The sequence below is a fragment of the Idiotropiscis lumnitzeri genome, chromosome 2 (assembly GCF_059441095.1).
Source record: "Idiotropiscis lumnitzeri isolate Australia: NSW breed Sydney's pygmy pipehorse chromosome 2, RoL_Ilum_1.0, whole genome shotgun sequence".
NCBI lineage: Eukaryota > Metazoa > Chordata > Actinopteri > Syngnathiformes > Syngnathidae > Idiotropiscis > Idiotropiscis lumnitzeri.
Window position 1 is genome coordinate 5,772,839 of NC_142392.1, and position 25,220 is coordinate 5,798,058.

The window sequence follows — 25,220 nt, forward strand, 5'->3', positions numbered from 1 at the left end:
TTTGATTTGAACCAAACCCGCAGCCAATTCTGATACTGGCATGAAATCTCGGAGAGCCCGATCCATACACACACACTGGCAGTCGGAAATAGCGGCGGCGAGGGCGCGACATTGTGAAAGAACGATGAAGGGCAAAAAAATAATAATTAAATAACACAAATCTGGAGCGACATTCGAGAAAGTCGCCGGCTAACTTTGCGGCGACAAACATTTTTTCCCTTTCCTCTCACATTTGGATTTTTTTAATTTTTTTTTTATGGAGCCAAGCCGGCGGGAAATTAGCGATGTTATCTCCGGCGCTGTGTTATTTGCAAGAGAGGGAGAATGTTCCGTTCACACACTCGCTGGCGCACACGCCCCCTTTTCCCAATTATTGGGCCAACCTCGATTATCAGGAGGCGCCCGACGATATCTCGGAGATTTTTGAATCGGTGCTCGACTTAGTCGCCTTGATCGCGAACCGCAGAAGTTTGGCTAATTGCATGCTTTACAAATATTTCATAACTACGGAAGTTTTCAGTGTTGCGCAATGAGCCGTAGACTTCAGCGGTGAAGCTGCAATTAAAAATAAATGTCCTGCCTGCTACATAATTCAAAAATTCGTATTTAATCATAAAATTTATTGTAGCTTTAATTCAATTTCAAATCTAATTTGGGTCAAAATTCCGTTCAAAAACATCAAAGTAAAAGCTCCCACTCACGTAGGTGATGCGGGGTTGCCGTGGCGACCGCAGAGATTTTCCTCATCATTTGAACTAATTTAGACGTTAGTTCTTCATTTGTTTAAAATTCATCAAATTTTGGTCCAAGACACTTGAGTTGAAATTTTTGGTGTCAGATTGAGCTTTGAAATTCTCATTTGTTCCTGCTCGGGTCTTTAAATCCGCGTTTTACGCATTTTATTTGAATTTCAAGGCAAATTTTTTAGATTTCTCCTCCTGAGGTGGCATTGTATAATAGTTAAAGCACGCACATTTCTTCCTGTCAAACACATCTTGTTAAAGTAGGCCGAGGCGTGTGTGTGCGCGCGTGCCGGGGTGCGTGTGTGTGTGTGTGTGTGTCTTAGGCTACTGTAATGGAAAATGACACTTGCAATCTGTCTTGTGGCAATAACCCCTCTTCACTGCTCTTGTCTCCACTCTTCACGTGCACGGGCACACACACACACACACACACACACACACGCATGCGCATGCGCGCGCTCCACATCCCCGTCACACTGCAGTGGCCCGCGGGCCGTCCTTGTCACCGCGCGGCTTTATTGCATCACTTTAACGTGACAACAAAAGAAGACATTGTGTGTTGGGCCCTGCCGTGCGTGAGGGGGGGGGGGGCGTCCTCGGACGGGCCCACGCATTAGCGTAGAGACCGACGGCACTGGCCTCACACGCGCGCACGCACACGCGCGTTTTCTCTAGCGAGTCGTGACATTTTTCGTCTGCCTGTCAAAGCGATGGCAGGGAGACGGACAGCGCAGTGAGAAGCTCTTGACACGAACATGCGGCTTTGCGTCGGGGCCTTTTTTTCTAAAAACTTTGACAACTTCTGTTTTGGTGTTTGTATTTTTTTATGGTCCCTCCCTCTCTACTTGCGAGTGTTTATCCCAGTCTTAAAAAAAAAAAAAAAAAAAAAAAAAAGCCTACATTGTCCCGCTCAAAGATAAGGGCGACGGGCATGTGAGAACTATTAGACCGACGGCAACAAGAGTCCAAACAGCGCAGGAATGCTCGGCTGACTAGCATGTGTGTGTTCAGAGCTTTTTTGAGAATCATTTCCATGGGAAGATGACATTTTTTTTTTCATCTGAGCTAAGGGGTGGGGGAATAGGCGAGGATAACGGCGATGCCCCTTCGAGCTCATTTTGGCCAATGAAAAGGCAGATGGGAATAGAATTGACGCCACCAATTGAAATTATCTGCTATATTTAAGAAAATAAATAAATTAATAAATCCGATATAACCTGGACTGCCTTCCTGCGTCTCTTCTGGAACATTCCAGTCGCTTTCAGATCGCCGTCTTTCCCTGACAAGACACCCATGACTCTCTGAGTGGGCTAATTGTCTTAACAATGTTTAGCTGCGCAGATACCAAAGACTTCATTGGTGTGTGATAACCTTGGCCCATAACCTTGTTTGTGTAATTAAGCGAGCCAACAAAACACACAAGGAGGGCGTGATTGTTGCTAAACTGGAAGAAGGGGAGTGTGTGTGCGTGTGTGTGTTGTATAATGTGTGCCTTGCTTAGTCCCCAAAAATAGGGCAGGACATTTAATCAAATTCAAATCGACATTTTCAAACCACTTGCTTGTTTGTTTAAAAAAAAAAAAAAACTAAACATTGAAAAAACAAATAATTGCGATATTGAAGAGATAAAAATAAAAAAATAAAATAATTTTTCAAAAGCATTCAGCCCTGGTGTCCACGCAGTCAACTGATAAAAGGGAGCAAGGGAAACTTGCAAAAAAAAAAAAAGAAAAAAAAAAGAGGGCTCTGTGTTGGGCTGTGTGCGCCGCGCGGGTGTGTAAAAAAGTGTGTCAGACAAACCGTCTCAAACAAGCGGCCAGTGTGTGAGCGAGCGCGGCTTCTTGAAACCGTATCACAAGACCGTCCAGTGTGAGGCTTGCAGACAAGTATGACGACTCTTGCGGGGCGGGGGACTTCCAAGCGCCTTGTGCGATGCGCTCTTAGGCTGGGAATGTGCAAAAAGTGACCAGGCAATGGCGCAAAATAGGCAAGCGGCGGCATTTGGAATTTCAAATCGAGAACATGCGATGTTGTTCAGAAAGTTTTGATTTTTAGTTATTTATTTTAAAATTTGTACACCATACTGTATTTTATTTTGCATTTTTATGATTTTTTTTTATAGTTTTACATTTATAGTCTTTTAATTTAGTATTAAATTAATTTTAATATTTTCTTTAAAATCTGCATTTAATTATTTTAAGCAATTATTTTATTTTGTATTAATGCTATTCCTTTATTTTTAAATGTCTTTTGTGTTCAGTTTTTTTTTAATATTATATAATTTTTTAATTCTTTTTTGTATTTATTTATTGCAAAATTATTCACTCACTGCTAAAAATATTTGCAAAAAATATTTTTTTTTTTGCAAATTTTCTTTAAAATCTGCATTTAATTATTTTAAGCAATTATTTTATTTTGTATTAATGCTATTCCTTTATTTTTTAAATGTCTTTTGTGTTCAATTATTTTTTTTAATATTATAAAAAATTTTTTATTCTTTTTTGTATTTATTTATTGCAAAATTATTCACTCACTGCTAAAAATATTTGCAAAAAATATATTTTTTTTTGCAAATTTTCTTTAAATACTGCATTTAATTATTTTAAGCAATTATTTTATTTTGTATTAATGCTATTCCTTTATTTTTAAATGTCTTTTGTGTTCAATTATTTTTTTTAATATTATAAAAAAAAAATTATTCTTTTTTTGTATTTATTTATTGCAAAATTATTCACCCACTGCTAAAAATATTAGAAAAAAAATACTTTTTTTTTGCAAAAACATCCACTACACTCAAGTCCTCGCATGCCACCCAACAGTCGCTCGTGAACTCGCAACACATGATGATTTACAGCCACCGCTGATGATTTATATACTTAATCACATTTCGACTCGCATTCTACATCAAACAGCATGCGGCTTCTAAATTTAACTGGAAAAAAAAATTTAAAGGGAAAAAACCCCCAAAAAAACAAGTAAAAGAAGGATTGTTGTGTGTGCGTGCGTCCAACGAGGTCGCGCGTCAAGGAAAACGGTGACAAACGCGCAAATAGAGACGAGCATGAATCATAGCTGTGTCAAAGTTTTGAGAAGAATTCAACGGAGAGCGGAAGTTTCCCTCACTCATGAATAGGGCTGAACACGTTTGAAAAATATTTTTAAATTTGATTATTTTTATCTTTCCTCTCAATATTTTGAATCCCATTTTAATCAACATGCGCCGTAAATTTGTCATTTTTTTTAATTAATTAAATTTGATTCAAATCGCAGCCTTTATGATTCAAACAAGATCGCAACGCCAATTTGAATTGCATCGCGACAAGGAGACCTCCACTGTGCATTAATGATCAGCGAGGTATCATGTCACACTCTGTGACTGCTGTGTTTTGGAAAGGCAACACAAAAAAAAAAAAAAAAACAAACAAAAAAAAAAAAACCCCACCTGGGTTACAAGCGAGACTGGCGTACAGCAGCTGATTTGCTCCGTTGGTGTAACAATGAGCCAAGAGGACCTGTGTGTGTGCGTGTGTGTGTGTGTGTGTGTGTGAGCGATTGCATCTGCGAACGCACGCGCGTGTGTGTAGGTGACAGCTCCAGCCCCAAACTGACTGGCATCTGGCGGTGGCAGTTGTTTTAACAGCTGAGCTGACAACATTAATCCGAACGCACCCAAATCAAAAGGAGACAACACCTGTTCACTGCTCCTGAGCCCAGCCAGCGAAAAAGGAGGAGGGAGGAAGCATGAATGGAGGGCGCACGTGAAAAAGATGGGGGAAAAAAAGGGGGAGGATTGGAAGCAGGAGAGGGGTGCTGAAGAGAGGGCGAGCTGCCAGGGAGGAGGAGGAGGAGGAGAGACGGTGTGGATCGGAAGGAAATCGAAGGATAATAATCACTCCGGAAGTGCATCGGGAAGAATAAGAAGCGAGGATGAGGGAGGGGGGGGCGAGATGGAGACTTGAGGTTGTTGTCTCCCAACATCTGACTCACATAACTCACTTGACTGTGGGCGACAATCACCCCCCCCCCCCCGCCCCCTCCGCCCCCCGACAACACCAGCACTTCATTTGCGGGCGCCGCCCCCTGACCGGCCGGCCAGGGGTTAATTCACGCCGGGACCCCCGTGGCTGACTTGTTGCTCGCCCACTATACTCCGTGACTACATTTGTCAACGGCAGCAACCGGCTTTCGCTTCGGCAACCGATCACGTTCGCGAAGGCCGCGCTCCAAAATCTCCCCCCCACCCCAAGACCAAAATCCCATCCACCAATCACACGCTCCGAATCTAACCCGTTATAGTTGACTCAGTGGCGTCCATTACGGCGCCAAAATGATGCACTGCTGATAGGCACGACGGCAATCCGAAAAGTTTGCTAAAGGATTTGAAGGCTTGTTTAATGGCGATCTCTATCTAGTTGACACGAGACGGGCAAAATATTAGAAACACGTCTCACTTTACTCACGCAAAACTGGGTTCCTTCTACTTTTTATCGCCTCGCGGGCGAGTATTCCGTTATTGTGCCCGTCGCGATACGTCGTTGGCATAGATTGCAAAATCGCTAGCTCTACCCGGCGAACATAATGAACGTGTCTGCGCTGTAAAAAGTTCAAACATGAGACTGGCACAGACCCGATTTGGAAATCTAAAAAGAAAATCAGGCGTACATGCATTTAAAGTTCAATTTCCTTTTATTGCGCAATACCCCTCCCCTGTGAAGTCGACCGACCGATAAAGTTTGCTGCCGAGAACTCATTAACCTTGAAGCTATTATGCACCCTCCCACCCCCCCCCGAAAAAACATTCCTATGTCTCTCCATGGTAATGGATTGAGGGAGGTGAAGGGGGGGGGGGGGGGGGTTGAAGGAAAACAACAACAAGCCGTGCAAATGAGGAATTTATGAAAATATAAATTCCCTTGATTTCATCGGAAGACATGTTGGTGAATGGACGAGGAAGGAGACAGAATCTGTGTGTGTGCGTGGGGAGGGGGGTGGGGGGGTGCGGGGGGCAGTCAATTATTTCGGGAGTCTGACGTCCACTTGCTTGGAAACGTATTCACACCGACTGAGGTGATGCACCAAATTGCACATACGCATATTGACTCCACCTGCCTGGTCACCAGATATGACCACACACACACGCACACGCACCCCCCCCCACACACACACACACGCGCACACTCAGCATGCTGCAGGACACTCACACTGTGACTCGGCCACAATAGCCAAGCTTGGAAGCCTCGGCTGATTCATGAACCTCAAGCCTTTGTCCTTAACTTAATGCCACGCCGGGAGGCCGATAACACACACACTCACACACACACACACACACAGACCATCAGGAAAACCACAGGACCCTCTCTCCTCTCTCTAAGCCCCTTTATGCTGCTGTATCGGACAAAAGCAGTGGCACTGCTCCCCCCCCCGCCACCCCCAAAACACAAACGCGGACGCGCACACTATTCATGTCCTCGATATCGCTCATCTGGACCGGGAAGAAAGGCAGAATGGGAGTTTCATCCCCGCCGATTGTCTCGCGCAAGGCTGGGAGAAGAGAAGGAAGCAAAAAAAAAAAAAAAAAAAATGAAAGCAGACGCAAAACAATTCAATAAGAGAAAGTGACTTGAATGCGGCTTTCAACGGCGCGACAATGGAGTGGCGCCATAATAGGCCTCAGGTTGGAGGCGCGTGATGTTGCCGGGTTCTCGTGACACAAAAAGGGGAGGCGGCAAAAAAAAAAAAAAAGTATCGTCGCCATTTTAAATTGCACGCCGCAAAAATAATCTGGAGTTGCGCTTTGACTCAAGAAACAAATTTACTGAAGCAATTTTTGCTCTTTCGGCGCCACAAATTGCCACAAGCGATCTGCGCTTCAAAGTCAACGCTCCACGTTAATATTTAGCATGCGTGCTAGCGCGGCGGTGAACGGATTACGAAAAGTAAAGAAGTGGGGGAGGTGGACTGATGGACGGATGAACGAAAGACTGCCCCCGATCCTTCCACTTATCCATCTCCTATATATTTTTTTTTCTTTCTCCCCACTGCTCCTTGGCAGAATGTATCCGCCCTTCCCATTGTCACCCACTGGAGTGAACGGAGGCGTGAGCGAGCCGCGGCCAGTGTGTGCTTGTCTGGCACAATGGCCTCGCCTAAGTGCTGTCCTATAAAATGCCTCAGTGCGCTCTAAAAGCAAGCCCTTGGATCCCTCACTGCCTTGGAAGTAGATGAAGTGCTGTGTGTGTGTGTGTGTGTGTGTGTGTGTGTTGTGCGACATCTGTCATTGAGTTGGCATTCTCAGTATGGCGACTGGTGCCTCGGAGCACTGCGGAGTACGCCGAGCTATAAAAAAACATAAAAATCGCCATTTCGCTTGACCTGCAGGTTGCCGGCGTGCCTGTAAACATGCTGCGGAGATTTCAGTCTGTGTCCGTCTAAAGTGTCAGGCCAAGCCCGTTAAAGTACGGCGGTAAGGGTCCGACCCTTGGATAGATTCAATCCACTTCTCCCTTCAGTTCAACCTTACCGCACTCCAGTTTTAGGATTTGGGTGCCTTGCTCATGAGCATCACGGCCTTGGATTTACGACTAGGATCAAGTGGTCCAGTTTTGTTTGGATCCACACTCAAAAATGTCCTCCAATTCATGATTCATGAATTCATCAAACCTGCCCTCCACCCTTTGGTCACCCCTCTCTTACAAGCAAGCCAATTCTCTCTTCCTACGGCAGCGGTGACGACTTAGACCCAACCGGGATCGCGAGATGGAACACCACCCCATCTGTGCAGTCGGTTCACCGTCCGCTGATAGAATTGCCCGCCGACTCGACCAGCAAATTCAAAATGCGCCATCCATTAAGAAGCATATTTATCGAAACATCCAAACCAGAGTCGCCGTCGGTTAGCCCCATAAAAATCCTCGAGTGTGCGTTCATTTCGCTTATCTCTCTCGGGGAAATTCCTCTCTACTTTGGACCTCGTCCCCCCCCCCCCACCGCTCTCATTATTCCGCATCCCCTCGCTTCGGCAAACACATGGCGGCGACGCACCGGGCAAGGTGGTGATGCCGTCTTAGCTTCTTCCACCCTGTTGCGCTTGAAGAATGTGCATGCGTGCGCATCGGCGCACCTGGGATGTCGTGGCGTGTGTGTTTTTTTTTTTGGGGGGGTGGATCTCAAGGGTAGCAGGTGGTCGCAAGATGAATGGAGAGCAGGACCGGGCCATGGGGGGGGACAACGTGGCTCGTCATTTATTAGCCAAGCATACGTTGCATATCAACGCGGGGTGAATTTGGGCACGGGATGTCGAAACACGAGAGGTGCGCATATTCTCGTCGGTATTTGCGGCGTGTCCTAGTAAGCGCGGAAAGTCCATTCATCTCCGATAAGTGGAGCAACGCCGGCCACAAACTTACTTTGTGTGTGACGTCGCTTGTGCGTGCGGGCGGGTGTGAAGCGTAGCTCAAGGCCAGCTCGGCCTCTTCTTTTAGTTTCAAGAGGTTTATTGTTTTTTGACCCATTTTGTGTCTTTGGCGCGTTGTACCCCGTTGGTGTGCGTGTGCGCCATTGATCCAGCTGGAAGCGATATGCAAGCGCGCGCGTGCGTGGAGCGGTAATATTCGAGGCCTTTCATAATGATTAAAGCCTTCATTAAATTTTCATCCCAACCTGCTGTTTGCTGCTAATGGCCTTTGTGAGCGGCGCAGCCAAACAATAGCTCGCCGGGCACACAAGACGGATTTTTATCTCGCCTTCAATACCGCCCCTTGCCGGTTTCACTCGCTCTCATCTCCCAGCGTCCGCCCTTTTCCCCTTGTCCTTAGTTCCTTTCTCTCTCGCCCTAGCCCGGGCGGCGTTTTTTTTTTTTGTGCACGCGAGGTCCGGAGGCGCTTTTGTCGGCCCGTTTCATTTGAACCCGCGGCCGATAAAGCTCCCGCTCGGTCGGCCTCGCTGCTAATGGGGTCTATGAAGACGCCACCGTTCTCGACCACTTCTTAACTCTCTTCCTTTGTTCCTTCTCTACCGCTTTCCATTTCTCTCTCTCTCTCTTTCTTTGCCCTGGCTGACTCATAAAGATCCATTATTGTTTTTTTTTTGTTTTTTTTCATTTTTTTCCCCCTGCCTGCCAGTTCATGAGGTCCACTGAAGCAGCGAACAACCCAAAACACGACTCAATTACAGCTCAGCTTTTGTAAATATTAATATTTTAAAATATTTTATATATAATATACATATTTTTTAAATATTATATATATTTATATATTTATATATTTTTGTATTTTTAAAATATTTTTATATATTTTTTTAATATTCATAGATATATTTTTATACATATAACATGCATATATATTTTTAATATTATATATAGATATATATTTTGACTGGAATAATAACAAGCAGGGAGCGCGAGAGCGGACCAGCGGCGGTCTTGACCGCTTTTGAAAAGCGAAGAGAAAAAGGCTAGAAAAAAAATAAATAAAAAAATAATAAGGTTAGCACATCACAGCTTGAAATGAAAGCCCGTTGATGCAAAAGTATAGGTGGAAGACGCGCAGACGCAAACAAGCGCCTACAAAGGGCGGTAAACACTCTTGCGGTGTTTCTTTCAGAGCGCAGGTAACCTTTTTGGGGCGCAAATGTCACGAGAAGCCGCCGAGAAACATTAGCTGGAAGTTGTTTTCGACAAACAAGGACGGCGGCCGCCAATAAAACGTATTTATATCAGGAGATGGACACCTGTTGGCGATCTCCTTATCACCATTATCACTGCTGCATGTAGTGACTTAAGCGCCGAGTTATCTGCCAAGGGGTAATTAGAGTTGGCCAAAGGCTAATTTTAACTCCAACTGTCCATTCCGACTGTCAAAAGCCAAGACTTAATTTCAGATGCTAAGCGGCGCAACGTCTGCGATGGGCTGTGTGTCGGCGGTAAACAGAGTCGCCGGTTGCGTAGCCAAGGTTACAAAGGTAGCGAGATGACACACAAGAAAAGAAAGTGGAGAGTGCGTCAGGAGGCTTTTCACACGCCACTCTTATTTGTCAGGTTGTGATAAATATGCAGAGCTGGGCGGACAATGGGCCCATATAGCCGGTTCTGTCTGCTCGCGTGGCGGAGAACAAAAACAAAACAGAGTCGCTGCTCACGTGCGGCTTCACAACAGAATCGATACACAAGAGAAAGCCTGGCTGACCTTCTGGTTCATTCTTGATCAGTTCCTCCATCTTGCGTTGTTTCAGCGTGTCCACCACGTCCGCCAGGCTCCCTTTGCGTCTCTCGGGGGTTCCCAGCGCGCCCGCGGCCGAGCCGCCGTCACTGCACGGCCGACCCCCGGCGCCGCCTTCGTCTTTGCCCGGTGAGGTAGCATTGTGCAGGGGGTAAGGGCTGAGGGAGTTCCCCTTGGAGCCGTCAAGATCCTGGAAAAAAAAATAGGAAAATAGTCATTCGATCTAACTGCAGCGTTTGATCAAGTGGACCACAATTTTCTTCTGGCTCATTTTCAGCACCGGGTGGCCATTAATGGTAGCGCTCATGAGTGGTTTGGATCCTTTTGTGTTCGCCTCTTTGTCGTATGGTGTTCCACAGGGTTCCGTTTTAGGCCCCTTGTTGTTTTCGTGAAACTTGCTGCCCCTATGTTCGGTTAGGTGATATTACACCATATGGAACGCGCTTTGTTGCAGATCCAGCTGTTGTGAAATGCGCTATATAAATAAAGTTGCATTGTGTCGTATCTCCTTATCTTACTCCCTTTATTCCCGCCTTTTCTCCGAGCCCAGCACGGCACGGAATTTCCGCTTTCATCCCTTGCCAGGGCCCACGTCTTCCTTATTCTCCGCCGGAATCTGCTTTTGACTGACTTGGAGGTACTTGATAGAACGAGCACATGAAACAAAACCCCTAAATAAATAAATAAATAAAAATAAAAATCCGCCCTCGGCCGCGTGCTAGCGCTTCATTCCAAGGCTTTGAGCGGCGTCCAATGTTACCGTACACAACTCGTAAGGCCGAGCTTCGGCATCGCTACTTTTGTCTCGCAAGGCTGTTAATGGTGCGAAGCAAAAGATTTGGAACCTTGTCAAGCCGTAAATTTATGTCAGGACTCAAATCACAAAAGAGTGAACAACTGGCATGACAGCTCCAAAATATCATATAGCGAGCCAACGGTAACGCTCTGTTCTTGCCGCCAAGCTGTCGCCCGCGAATAACGATCCCGCCGTCTCCAAAGCGGCTAAATAACCGCCCGAAACTTTTTTTTGGCGCTTTTGGATCGGGCCGCCAGGGCGTCACGACAACAGCTTGAATGGCGAGTACAGTCGAGCCTTCAATCCGATCGAGGTGGCATTTGTTTGGAAGATTGACTTAATACCTTCTCAGCCCAATTAACAGTGACACTGAGACGGAACGCGGCAACCGTGGCGACGCATGCGAACCTTTTGGTCCGAGCACGATTGAATTTTCATGAAATCGCGAGATAGGAACGCGACATTTGACTTTTTGAGACGAAGACTCCGGCGCCAAGTGAGTCCCGCCCGCCAGTCCGTCGGCTCAACTCTTCGCCTACAGGGTCAATGGTCCACCCAGTTAATCTTTGGCTAATCTCCGCGCAGGGCGGCAAAAACGCCACCTCGGAACCCGCGGCACACGCGCAGTGCCGTATGCATTTGATTAGCCGTGCGCGGGTTGTGAGCGCGCACGTGATGGGAGACGTCTGTTGATGTCATTGACGTTTATTCAGGTGGAGATCATTCAGCAATGATTAACTCGCAGCCTGGAAGGGGAACCTGACCCTCGGCTCACAGTCCGCGACAAAGTCCTCGGGGATCAGCGGATGACAAATCAAATGCCGTGTAAATCGGGAATGCCGTCGTAACTCCTCGGACGTCAGATTTTCATCCTGACAGCCGGCCTGCCATTATCGCTTGAAACCCCCCTCGCGTTATCTCTCGTCGATCCTGTGTTTTCACACTCTGAATAAGTCAAGCACGCTCAATAATTCATTCATTCGGCCAGCATTCCTGCACGTGCGTCGTGCACCGAGCATGACGCGGTTACTGTGTAACTTCACCGCTCAGTCGTTTGACGACGAGTTTGACTTCACCCAAATTGCAAATTTTCTTTCACAGAGTGACTAAATAAAAAATATTGCAGCGTCTCAGCGTTGAGAATTTAAAGTCGGGGGGCAGGTGTGGTGATATGTGAGTGTGAGCAGTGGCTTACAGCAGGTCCTGAGTGGGTTGTTTTTTTTCCTTGGCTGATATTGAACTGATAGAGGAACAATTAAAAATTTCAAATTGAGTCAAAATATAATACATTTTTTTTACTTTGCTGTCTAATTATGTTAATTTGTTTTCCATTTTTGCCCCCCCCCCCTTTTTTTAAAGTCCACTCATTCCAGTGCAATACATTTTTTGTCCCCATAGTGTGTGTGTGTGTGTGTGTGTGTGGGGGCAAAACTTTTTTTCCTCTTGTTTGCATCCTTCCTCCCTTCCTCGCGTCCTTCCACCCCTCTCCTGTTCTACAGATTAGGCTAATTCACACTTCAAAAACGAGCGTCTCTGTGATTACGAGTTGCATCATCGCGAGCACGCGCCACGCAAACGAAACGAGGCGGAGGCAGACTGGTAAAGAAAGCGAGGGAAAGAAGGAGGGGGGGGCGGAGCCACGTGGGAGGCAAATGGTGGTGGGGGGGGGAAGAGAGTGAGAGAGGTGATGTTATTAGAGGAAATGAGCGAGTTGACAGAGCGAGGGAGCGGGGAGGGAGGAAAGGAGGCATCTTGAAGGCAGCGGTCACACCTGTCACATCCCATTTATCTAATCCAGCGCCTACTTAAAACAGACGCGCACTTTCTTTCGAGAAAGATGTCGCGCAAACAAAACAAACAAGAATGAGAGGAGTACGCGCGGGGGTGGGGGGGGGGGGCGGAGAATCGTCTTCGGAGATGTCATCTCGTTCAACAACCAAGGTCACTTCCCAATTAGCGGGGAGCCGCGGCCCCCTTCAAAAGAGCCCCTCCATGAGGGTCCGTTGCATTATGCATGCGTGAAGTCAGATAGACAGCCTCATCCCGAAGGCGACATAAATGGAGTACATAATCCACGCAAGTGACATTTTGTCGCCCCGCCGTTTGCATCCAAGACAGAGCAACGAGAGAGCGAGACGTTGCAAAGCGGCGGCAGTCAGGTGCGCCGCCGCGCTCTTCCTCGGCTAACGCGATTTCGACAACTTTTTCCTCATCAGCATGCATTTATCCCCCCCCCCCTCCCTTTTTTAAAATTTTTTTTTTATGCCCTCTCCTCGCCAGTGAGCAAGTTGTGCCATTTTTGTTTGACACCCAGATAGCCCGCAGGTGTTGCGCACGTGGCTTGATGCGTGCGTTTGCGCTGGCTGCGGCAGCCTGGCAGTGTGGGCGGTTCTGCCTTTCGTTTGCAGATGTCAATTCTCTTCCAAATGACTGGAACAAAGTAAAAATCGCGCCTCACTCGGCTTTATCCCTTTACTGCCTCTGCAATGGAACCGAATTAGGCAACTTTTGTCTTAAGCTCATCTGCTTTAAAAACACTTCACTCCTGCCAGAATCCAAAATGCTGTATTCCCCCCCCCCCCTTCCCCCTCCCTAGACCCAACACAACCCTTCTACTTTTCTACTTCCCCCTCCTTCCGCTCATCCACACACTTTGCTTTTTCTAAGCTTGTGCTCGACATGTCTCGGGCTGTGCAAGGTGCATGTGTGAAGAAACAATATTCGATGCTTGGCGCCGTCGTCGTGGATCAAGACACGGACAATGTGACGGTGGGAAGAGCTGGAAACAGCTGCTCGACACACACACACACACACACACATAACGAGAATGTCACTGATCGCTCCTGCAGGGAGGTAACGACTTAGCTCCATGCCAGAGCTGCCAATCTCCATGACACACTCAGAAGCCAAACACACACATGGACGCGCACGCATACACGAAGCAAATCGCTTAACATGCCATGGCTCAACGCAGACGCTGTCAGTTTTGACTCGGAGGTCCTCAAACTCAAACTATGATGAGATGTGTTGATTTGACTCTCATTTGATCCAGAATGTGCGATCCAGATTTAATCTGGATTCAATCTAGTTTGAGGTGCAGTGTGAACGCAAAGCGTGTAATCCCAGGTTCAAGATATTTCATCCCGTCAAATCAGGTTGTAATTCAGTGAAGGATCATATTAGATATTAACAGGTGTTTAAAATAATAATTTCACGTTTTTATTGTTAAAATACACAAAATATGAGTGAAAATGATCATATCACACAAATTGAATCCAGTTCTGCTCTCCATTAGATTGCAATGTGAACACGCCACATCTAATTCTACGCTCAGATGTTTTTACCTTCAGCTTATAATTTGTTGAATATTTACGATGCATGATTTGTTTGTTTTGTTAATTAATATTTACAGGTGATATTTTTATTTTCTACATATTCCGTAATATTTACCCCTGCATATTTCAACACGACGGTGTCGCTGGCATGTGAAATAAACCGCTCTGTGGCAAGACTGCTTGGTGTTAAATCTGCCCGCTGTAGCACCCTTGAAAAAAAATAAAATAAATAAAACTAAATAAAATTGAAATATGTTTATAGATTTGTGTTGTGCTTGCGAAACAATTAGCGCCAGGATGCTTGCCTCTGCCTCATTTGCATGTTATTATTTTTGTTGTTTTGTGTGTGTGTGTGTGTTGCAAAGATATGCATAACACAAACATAAAATAATCCCACATTTGATTTGGCGTTGCCTCCCCTTCGGTGATTGAACCGCTTTTTACGGATCGGGTCGCACGCTCGCTCGCTATAAAACGGCCTTTTAGCCAGATTACAATCATTCGGAAACTATCATAAACAGCGGCCTTCACATCGGGAGCTTCCAACGCGTGCGGAAATGCGGTTAAGTGAAGTATATTTACAGCGTGTGCGCTCGTGTGGCAGGTAGGCATTGCCGCAGGGCGGAAGGGGGATGAGGAGGTCAGTCGAGCGCTTCCATGCCTCGTGTTAATTTACGATGACAAGATAAAGCTGTAATTCGCCCCCCCCCCCCCGCCCACATCCTCGGACCCCCCGCTGACTCACTTCCAAGTCACCCCCCTCCCTCCCCATATCGCTTTACGCCTATTGTCCTGAAAGGGACAGTGGACACCCCCACTCCGACGCACCCCTCCCTTTCACCCGCTCACGTACCGCAAAAGCCGTTCTGAACATGCAACCGTTTCACTTCTTCTCTGTAACGATAGCATCCGAAAGCATCGTTTCATGATAACGGTTATCTCCATTTGTGATCGTGTGCCCACGGTGCCAGGACTTTGGTTTATAGTCAAGCACATGCAGAGTCCACAATTGGGAGGGGCCCGCTGCCTAATCAGCTGGCTAATTACAAAATTAGCTCTCTATTATAGCTGCTGAGCGACTTTTCATTGTTTTACGGCGCGTAGGTATGAGCAGCATGAGGTGGGGGAAAGGTTGATGTGTTTTATTGGCGCCGACACACAATGACGCACAGTAAATGGTGCATGCAGCTCTAAGTAGATGCCGCAACACACCCAGAAATACGCCGCAGTTCATGTTTATTGCTCAGGACAAAGTTAGCGTTGCTAGGTTATCATGTCAAGATAGAAAATTTGGGGGCCATCATCTGATTGCAGGAGTGATGAGATAGTGAAAATATAAGTCTAAGTTCCCGACAGAAAGACAAGTTGTGTGCCTTGGAATTCTGGCAACTAAGACGTGAGTCGACCCACAAAAAAATTGTCCCTTGAAGCTATGACTAAAAACATGAAGTCGATCATTTTGGTTTGTCATTTTCAACTTTTTATCGTGTCCAACAAAAAAGGAGCCAGTTCTCGTACATGTAACAGCGTGACACTCGGTCGACATATCCATCATGAGTGGCTCTACAAAAACATGTCTGGAACCCGTGATTGAAAAGCCGCAGGAAATCTGCCATTTTGCTTCTCAAGTGGCCATTTTAGGGTCATTTTGGCCATTTCCTGGTGTCCGTCGAAGGAAAAAAAAAGGAATGTGAAACTTGGTAGACATGGGTAGACCCACAAAAAAAATCTCTAGATCGGGGGTGGGCAAACGTTTTGATTGGTGGGCCACGATGGGTTCTAAAATTTGACAGAGGGGCCGGAGCAGATGGATGGAGAAAAAAAAATAATTTAATTTTAAATGAAAATGAACAAAAACATGACAACAAAATATCTGTCTTTGACACACCACAATATTTCGCAAATAAAACATTAACAAGCCATGCTTGCGTGGCTTGGCCGCTCTCCGCTAATATCGGCTGACTCACGACGGCCCCAGCCATGACGCTGTCTCAAACCCTCACGCAAACATCCGCCATACGTCGGGAAGCGCCGCCCAATGTCACACTTCAACCCGCGCGCGCTGAATCACGGCGATGGCTCAACGTTTCGCAGTCACGCAGCTGCGCGTCAGGATGGGCCCGAAGCGACGGCTGGTGGCGCGCGTATGACGCCGCAAAAAGTGCGCGCCCTGAAACTCCCGATCGTAGGGAACCGCATCGGCCGCCATACGATGAGGGCAGCTGCGAGACCTTATCAAGATTATTAAAGATTATTATTGTCCGAGCGCATCTTCGACACACGCGACCGGAATCCCTCCCAAGTTCTTACCGTGTTGTTGGGGGGGCTGTCCAAGGACCGAAAAGGGGGCGAGCGTGGGGACACCTTGCTGCAGTAGGAGGCCAAAGGGAGGTGGATCACGCCACCCAGTCCCTCGCTCTCCTCATCCTCCACTCGCTGTCTGCTGGTTGCTATGGTTACCTCTCCATCTGTCCCCCCATATGGAGAGGCTGGTCGCTTGGAAGACATCCTGGGAGCCCAAAAACGAGAAGGAAGGTAGAATGACAGAAGAAAAGGGTTATTTGGGAGTTTGACGAAAGAAGAAAATTGACGGCGTTCTCCACAAGTACTTTTTAAGAATATAATTTGCCTTCTGTGGGGACAAAGCGAGTATCTGTCCACTTGAAAGTAGATTTTAAGCGCATCTCTAAGCAACACCAAAGAAACGCAAAACCAGAAATGGCACGAAGGGACATGATGAAGACAAAAAACATGGGTTTTCATGTCTACAACTTCAGCCTAGTGAGAGTTGTCCCGAAAAGAAGAAAAAAAAAAAAAAAATCAGGATCTGGAACCAAAAATCCCTGTCATACAGCAAAAAAACAAACAAAAAAAAAAACGGTTTTTGTTTTGTAATTTTTTTTTTTTTTAGACAGAATTTTACACCTTGAAACTCCTTAAACGAAAGCGTCTTCTCTCTGGAGTACCTTGACCGATGCTTGCGTTCATTCTTGGTGACACGACAACAAAAAAAACAAAAAAAAACCCTCAGCTCTTTAGCGGACCTTCAAACAACACTCCCAGGTCTTCCATTACCGCAAATGAAGCCCGCTCGCACTGGCATTGTGCGTGAAATCACCACGCCTTGACAATGGCCTTTCACAGGCACAAGAGTGGCAAGGAAGACGAAAATAATGGACACTGAGAGAGCGAGCGCGCGAGAGAGAGGGAACAGTATGAACACTGACAATAATATGCGTTTATGAAAACCTCTGGACAATAGACGGACTGAAGGAAAATGGCTGGCAACACAAGAGCCCCGCTGTGTCAATTTGTTACCGCGGCTTTGTTCCCTTGAAAAGAAGCAAAGGATATAAAGTCACATCTATTAGGTGAACTCCGTCGCTCGCAAGGTAAATTTGCCTCCGTGTACTCCCAGCTGAATAGGGATGCAGTGACTATGCAGCAATAATAGAATTTAATGTGCTTCTCAGCGTCGGCTGAGTGCTTTCAGATGCACTTGTCGGCCTTGAAGCCACTGCGACGATGACCCTGGGTAATAGGCAGCTAACGGGCCGTCTCCCGGAGGCGACAGCGAGGAGGGCGGGGGGCTCTGCCTCACCGAAATAAGCAACAGGTAGCCGACTCGAGCGTGAACGGCTTCCTCTGTGTCCCCCCCCCGCCCCCTCTCTCGCGCTAAAGTGATTACCCTCTATTGGATTTCTTTTGGACGCCGTGTCTGGTGTGGCTCCTGCTACTAATTCCTTGCTTATTTACCTTATGACAGCCAAAGTCAAACAATCTCCAGTGCCGCCACGCTAGGAAGGGAAACATGTGGCGCGAGCGCATCGCCAAGGGGGTGGAGAGGGGGGGGGGGGGGGGGGGGGGCGACGGTGAAAAATGCGACGGCTTTACAAAAGAGCAAGACTGACGTTTGGTTTGCCCCGTACGTGTCGTCGAAGCGTTTCATCTCTTCGGACTTGTTGGCGAATTCCGTCACTGTCTTTGTGACACAGTCGCCGTCTTAATGGGTCACGCAAAGCGGTCCTTTATTTGAAATTGAATCAAACTATTACCAAAACCAGATTAAGGCGCTGGACGGGGAGGGAGGGGGGGAAGGGTACATCCAATTGTAGCCAAATGCAAACTCACAGTTGAGGTCAATTAGGGTAGCCCCCCCCTTTTGTTGCGAACTGTATGGTTCGGAATTTTGTACGGAGTCATTGTTCCCTTTTCTGGCATCGGCTTCTGATTGGCCTCAAATAGCCTTCCGTTGAGGGCTTATATCACCACCTGTTGCTCTGGCCTGTAAAAAAAAACGCCACTTCACATCAACGGAGCTTTTCTTAAATGTCACAAAGTGACATTTTTGGGATCCCGGAGTGCGGCAAATGTTACGTCAACAATTGCGCACTGCCATGGATTTCTCGATCTGTGCTGGTTGCGCTTCTTACTCAGCATAACCGGACGCCATAAACGCTCGCCAAGTTGATGACAAAAGACTCGAGCGATTATGAGCATCATAACCCAAATGATTTCAGAATAACCACACGGGGCGCGTGTCATTAATAAAAAACGTTTTAAAATAACGTGTTTAGCCGTCAATGGTAGTCAATGAGTTAGGTGCGCATAAATCGTTGTCTTCCTCCATTCACACAAGATCCAAAGTGGATTGTCTGGCCCAGCTGTGCAAACCAGAGTGCAGACACACACACACACACACACACGCAAGCATGCTTGCATACAACAGAGGCCCCAACACTGCAGGTCTGTCCTCATCGCTGCCTGTTTACTTTACCTCCTTTCACTCGCTCACACTGAGGCCTTTTGTTGGGCGCGCGCACACCGACACACACGTCCTCTTGTGTCCCGCACACACCTCCGCCTAATCATAACCCTATGTACACACGCGCGCACGCGGCCGGGTGGGGGTCACCTTTGAATCACCTCGGACACGCACCACCCCAAAAATAAATAAATAAATAAATGGGAGGATTTTTTTTTTCGCACACACTAGCGACATTGATCATATTTTGGACAAGAGCGCACTTCTCCAAGGAAGCCGCCCCTCCCTCCTTTCAAACTTGCAAATACTTCCTCAGAAGGGGGGGGGCAGGGGCGTTCGCAATTCCTATACGGCTATAAAATACCCCCCACCCCCAACCCCCACTTCGCCCCGTTTTACGCCTTTGAAGTGGAATTACTAAACAATTGGGCACGGCGTGCACAGGTTACACCGGCGACTTCATTTAAACTCCCGCCGCCGGAGACCTGCAAGGAAGGCGCTTGAAAGTCGAGAGTGACGCGAGGATTAAAACCGATGACGTTTTTTTTTTTGTTTTTTCTTGACTCGGGCCGGGTCGTAATCGGAGAGGATATTTGCATAATTTTTGCAGCACACATGTCAAACACAAGACTCATCAAGCGCGTCGTGATATGAGATGAGCGCCACACATCTTTGTGTCTGGAAAATGCGCACAGATTTTCACTAACACTCTTGAGTGTTGAATCAAAAAGATTATTTTTAAGATGACCGCCCCTGTTTAAAAGTTTAAGCTCCACTTTTTTATTTTTGAAAGAAAATCACTTATTTTATTTATTTATTCATTTGAACTCCATTAACAAAGTTGAATTGGTCAGCGAAACATTTGATTCTTAAAATAAAGACAACTCTTGACCTATCCTGAAAAAAGTGCAATCATTTTAAATGACAACGCACCCCAATATGTGTTTTTAAACGTCAAATCGACTCAAAAAAAGCAAGCGTCTAATCTGTTGTTTGTCTCCTCTGTTACACAAACTGCCGGCGAAACCACACACACACACACACACACACACACGCACACAACCGGTGACAGCACTAAGCTGAGATTAGAGCGCCACTTCCCCCTTGGCTTTTTGATGATTAGCGGCTCCTCCGTTAAGTCGCTCTCATATCACATATGTCCACTGCTGCTAAGTCACTAATCGGGACGAGGACGCGCGTCCATTAACCGGACGCGTCATCGCCGCGGACGACGGGTTAACCGTCTCCGGGCCGGTTCGCCGGGCCCTGTAATCAAGTCGTCCCAGCTCGGCGCTGGCACATCACGCCGTTGCGAGGCTTAAATACACACGAGCGGCTTCTGAGCGCACACCGGCTTGTGTGAGAAAATGACGGGGACGAGCGGCGAAGAAGTCGCACACGTCGGCGCTGGCTGCTAACATCATCATGGCGCTAACTGCTCTTGTTAACTCCTTTTCAGGGAGCGTGGGAGCCCCCTCTGGAGAATTCGGCGCGCAGTAAAGTGAATGTGCATGTACAGCCTCGCTTTAGATTACAAGCCGTATTTCTGCCGTGACACGAGCAGGCCGTCCAATCCATCCTGGACGCGTGCGAGGGGGGCGGCGGGAATCGAATCCCAAAAGAGTTTTTTTTTAAATTCCTGATTGTGTGGAACCTGCCAGTCGATTCTCCGAAGGGCATATTTGAGCCTGGGGCGTTTTGCGATGTTTCCATCCGTGCGACACCTCAGGCGGGAATTTGAACAAATGCCCCCCCCACCCCCCTCCCCCCTCCCTCTCCACTCTCCCCCCTCGCTGATCCCACCTCTACGTCTCTATCTTCCCTGTCAAGTACCCCCCCTAAGCTCATTCACGTTTCCTTTCCTCACGATCCTGGTGTTGTCTTACGTTCTATCCCCTCTTTACACAATCAGCTGTTTGTAAGAAGGTCACACCCCCCCCCCCCCTCAACCCCCCCTTGTGAGGAAATCTATTTATAGCGGAAGCGCAATGATAAACATAAAGAAAAGGTTGGACTAACCGGCAAACAATCCGAATATTTCGACGTCCAAATAAGCGGCGCAGCGTCCCGAGTTTTGACTATTTATAACTGCACTGTAACAATTTTGTGCTCTTAGCAATGCACGTTGGATTTTCCCCCCGATGAACACTTAAAGCAAAGCCACTGCACACACACACACACACACAAAGCGTCCCCTGTGCAAGAGGTACGCAACTGGCCCGCTGTCGGCCACGCAGCAACTTGAATGTCACGTATACACGCGGGAGGGACGGTCATGTGTGAGCTGGACTCGGTGCCTGTTGTCCATTCATTAAACGTGAGGCGTAAGGGAGCCCCCCACCCCCCCCTCCCCCGTCGGTGGAAAATTGAGAGAAAATCGACATTGCCACATCACTTTAAAGTGCAGACAAGTGAAGACAGCGCGTGGGAAAATATTGAGGGACGAAGCAAGACAATGTGTGTGTGTGTATGGGGAGGACGAAGGGGGGGGGTGTTTGAAAGGAGACAGACGAAGAGAGGGAAAAGTGCATCCGGTGGAAGGCATGCACTCCCCTTCTTGTCTTAATGTTTGCGAGGGGGGGGGGGGGGACGCAACGTGGTGTTTATTGAGCGAGGGAGCGACTTTTTCCATTGTTGCGCCGGCTCTGCTATTTGTTAAGCAATCCATGAAGGAGTCGCGACATTTGTCTCACTGTCAGCCCCCCCCCCCCTGTAAACTACACATACACACATGTGAGCTCATTCTCCAAGTGACACACACACACACACAGCTGCTCTCTTTCATTTGTCCCTCACTTTTTTTGACCTCCTCCCTCTCCCGCTCGCTCACACACTACCTGGAAAGACAGAGGCTTCATTGTCGAGGTCTGGGAGGGACCTCGGAACCTCGAACACTGCCTCCTATTGTAGACTGGAGTGACCGTCCGTGTGTGTATTGGGGGCGAATGCGAAGAGCAATGGATGGTGTATGAATGTATGGCCAAGTGACTTTTTGGAGTCCCCTCAGCTTAGCTCCTGACATGTGACCCCCCAAACCCCTCGTCACAACCCCCCCTCCGCTTTCTTGCGTCACATGACCACACGTATCCATCCAAACGCACAACGTACACTGCCCCAAATGGGCTCTATTTTCCCCCCCTACGGTCAGCTGACTTCACCCCGATGGTGGGTTCGAAAGGGGCGGGGGTGGGAAATTGAGGAGGGGGGGGGGGGGGTTGGGTTTAGTATTCTCCACTGGTATTTTTTTTTTCGTACCCCCTCCTCCTCCACGGATGGAGACACGGTTATCAAGACTCTCCGGGGACGGACAATATGGCCCAGACAATGGCCTCCAGTCCAAGTTGGTGTGGGGGGGGTGTGTGTGTGTGTGTGAGGGAGGCCGGGACAGGGCCACAGGAGAAGAGGGGCAGAATTGTGCATTAGTTTGCAGAGCACGGACTCTATACTCAATTACTTCTCTTGCACACACACACACACACAGACCACTTTAATCTTGCCCGTTTAAATGAAGCACCGCGGCGAGTAAGTTTTTAAGCAGGAGCGAGGGGCTTGGATTGGGCAAAAAAAAATAAAAAATTGAATAAATAAATAAAAAAAAAAAACAGAAATTCGCTTTTAAATATTTTTACGGAGGCCTGATGAATTGCAAGTGAAAATTTTTGCGTTGTCGTTGAGTGGAGTGTGTGTCACATGCGCCCCCCCCCCTCTCTCTGCTTTAAACTCACCCTAATAAACGGAGGGCCCAAATGGAGGGGTGCGAACACCCAGCAACGCCACATCGAAAAAAAAACCCTCCCTCCTCTTTTCGGGCACCCCACTCCCCCCATCAAACTATTTTAACCCCCTTTCTAACTTCTCTTCGGAGGAATGTGTCATTTTGGCCACGTCGGCTCCCCTTTCTTTTTATGAAGGGGGTCTGTGGGGTAGGGGCGGGGGGGTGTTCTAGAAACTTTCAAGGATCCTTAAAAGTTCCTTAAAACGTATCATTTACCAACGTGATTTGTCAAAAGGGAGCAGAAGTGGCGAGTAAGCGAACGAAGAGGAAGTGTGATGAAAAGATGAAGCCGCTTACAGAGACGCATAGGCAGCGCACACCGACGAGTCCCGACCGGAGACTCCACACACACACACACACACGCAGATGGGAGATACCCCCACGCCGGCTCTTTTGCATACATACGAACACACACACGCCTGGCCGTGCGCTGATGGAGTGCATTACTGGAAAGCGACGAGTTTTAAGTGCTCCCCACTTAAATCATTGTAATCCTCGCCGTTATCGCCATACATTCCGCTTTCCCCGCTTTAATCCTGTCAATTTTTAATTCCTTTCCCTTCGCTGTTGTTATATTTTTCTCGCCCGCCGCTCAATCACTTTGCATTTGATTATTATTATTATTAAACCACTTTTTTTTTTTAAACCGTCATCTAAATGTGTTTTTAATTCAAGGGCCTGTAAAATCCCCTCCTCCTCCGCCTCCGCTCAACTACTGTTTATCTGCGAACAAAAGATTAGTTTCATGAGGCAAAACAGACGGAGACTCACTAATGCAATAAAAGTCAAGCGGAAGGGACGGAGGGCGAGGTGTGCGTATTAAAAAAACGCCGGCTATAAGAATATTTAAATCTGGCCTTCACGGCAGCTTTGTTGACAGTGCGGGGGGGAAAAAAAAAAAAAAAGGTTGTCGGCGTCGCACCTTGAAACGTCAAGAGGTTAACATATCCACGAGGGAGACGTGAGGTGTTCGATTTAAAGTTAGTCGTCGAAAACAGCAGAGGAAAATAATCGTTGTGATAAGTGCGGTGAGCTTTTTACCAGAAACACACACACACACACACATGTTCACACACTGACCTAACAGGGGAAGTGAGATGTAAATAAAGTGATGAAAGTGGAGGCGAGATGATGAGGGCTGACACACACACACACACACACACACACACACACATCTCAATGTTTTTCTCACGCACACAAACACGCCGTTATTTTATTTTATTTTTTAGCTCTACTAAGAACTTCACATTTCTGCATTTGGGCATGTCAGCCTTCAGTTTCCCCCTGTCCCGCCGCGACGTCCCCGCTTTGCACTCATCAGCGCGGAAGTGTGTAAGCGCGGGGTCGGCACGTACCTGTTACACTCCTGAGGTAGCTCAGGCTCAGTGAGCATGCTGGAGTAAGGGTCCGGCTCTCTCGACAACAACAACATAAAACAGTCCCACAAAACGCTCGGCTGGATCGGGTTCGGTAGGTCTCCCCTCGCGACAAGACGGGATAGGAGTGATCCTTCACACACGCTGCTGATTCTCTCGCTCTCTCTTTCTGTGTGTGTGTGTGTGTGTGTGTTCCTCGCTCTCTCTACTCACACACTTTCAGACTGACACCCTCCCCTCTCTCTCTCTCTCTCTCTCTCTCTCTCTGTGCCTCTGTCCCTCCTCTTCTCCTCCCCTGGCTGTAGGCTGTGAGATCCAGCTCTTAAAGGGCCAGCAGCCGAGTCAGGCTCGCGCTCATCCGCCGGGTGTGTGAGAGAAAGGTCCGTTTTGACCCGAGGGCTCTTCAGTCACGTCCAACTCTGCAAGTTGGAGTTTCAAGACTGTCAAGTCTGAGACTCAACTTGGATGGGTCGCAGTAAAAAAAAAAAAAAAAAGAACCGAAGCGTCATCGGCTCATGTGGGGATTTCAAAGCGAGGTCAAGAACACGCGTTCACTTCCTGTCGCTTTCTCTGCGAGATTTCAATCTGCAACGTAAGCGACTATTAAAGGATGCAAATTGAGAGGAAGCGATCAGACCACAGATGACACCGGCGGAACGCTGAAGAAGAGCGAGAGACTTTGCGCGAGGGGCCGCGAAGGCAGCGAGGGGTTGATGGTTGATGGGGTGGCTTCTGGTGTTCGAATTGGAATTGGAATCACCGCACATTTTCAAAACCACTTTGACTTCTAATCTCAGGTTACTAATGTCCCGATAATCAGTTTCTCGTGACCATTTTGCGACTGGACAGGTACCAGGTACCAGGTACCAGGTACCCGTCTCCTAGACGTGATCTCTGTATGTCAGGCTACTACTAATTGGCGGTACAGATCTGCAAGTTTCTCAGAGTAATTTTACAAGAGTAGTCTTGAAATAGCAAGGTACCCGTCTTCTACTGTCTAAAGCCTTCCATCCGTACCGGTTCTCCTCACAAGGGTCGCGGGAGGTGCTGGAGCCTATCCCAGCCGTCTTCGGGTAGTAGGCGGGGTACACCCAGAACTGGTTGCCAGGGCAACAACCATCCGGGCTCACACTCAAAACTAGCGGCAATTTAGAGTGTCCGACCGACCTGCAGAGTACCGGGGAACACCCACGCAGGCACGGGGGGAACATGCAA

General features: G+C 47.6%; 1 protein-coding gene across 10 annotated transcripts in view; it reads right to left on the reverse strand.

The window, feature by feature from the left end:
- Positions 1 to 24,232, reverse strand: part of sox5 (SRY-box transcription factor 5) — a 65,890-nt gene extending 41,658 nt beyond the window's left edge. For 8 of the 10 annotated variants that reach the window (XM_088288974.1, XM_088288969.1, XM_088288966.1 and 5 more), the window contains exons 1-3: positions 23,985 to 24,232; positions 16,400 to 16,598; positions 9,926 to 10,148 (exon numbers count right to left, since the gene is read on the reverse strand). In XM_088288974.1, coding sequence (XP_088145100.1) covers positions 9,926 to 10,148; positions 16,400 to 16,598; positions 23,985 to 24,061 — 499 coding nt within the window. In that variant the 5' untranslated portion in view covers positions 24,062 to 24,232. The remainder of the gene's footprint in view (positions 1 to 9,925; positions 10,149 to 16,399; positions 16,599 to 23,984) is intronic. The other 2 variants (XM_088288973.1, XM_088288968.1) reach the window with 1 other exon arrangement.
- Between the last annotated feature and the right edge of the window lie 988 nt (positions 24,233 to 25,220).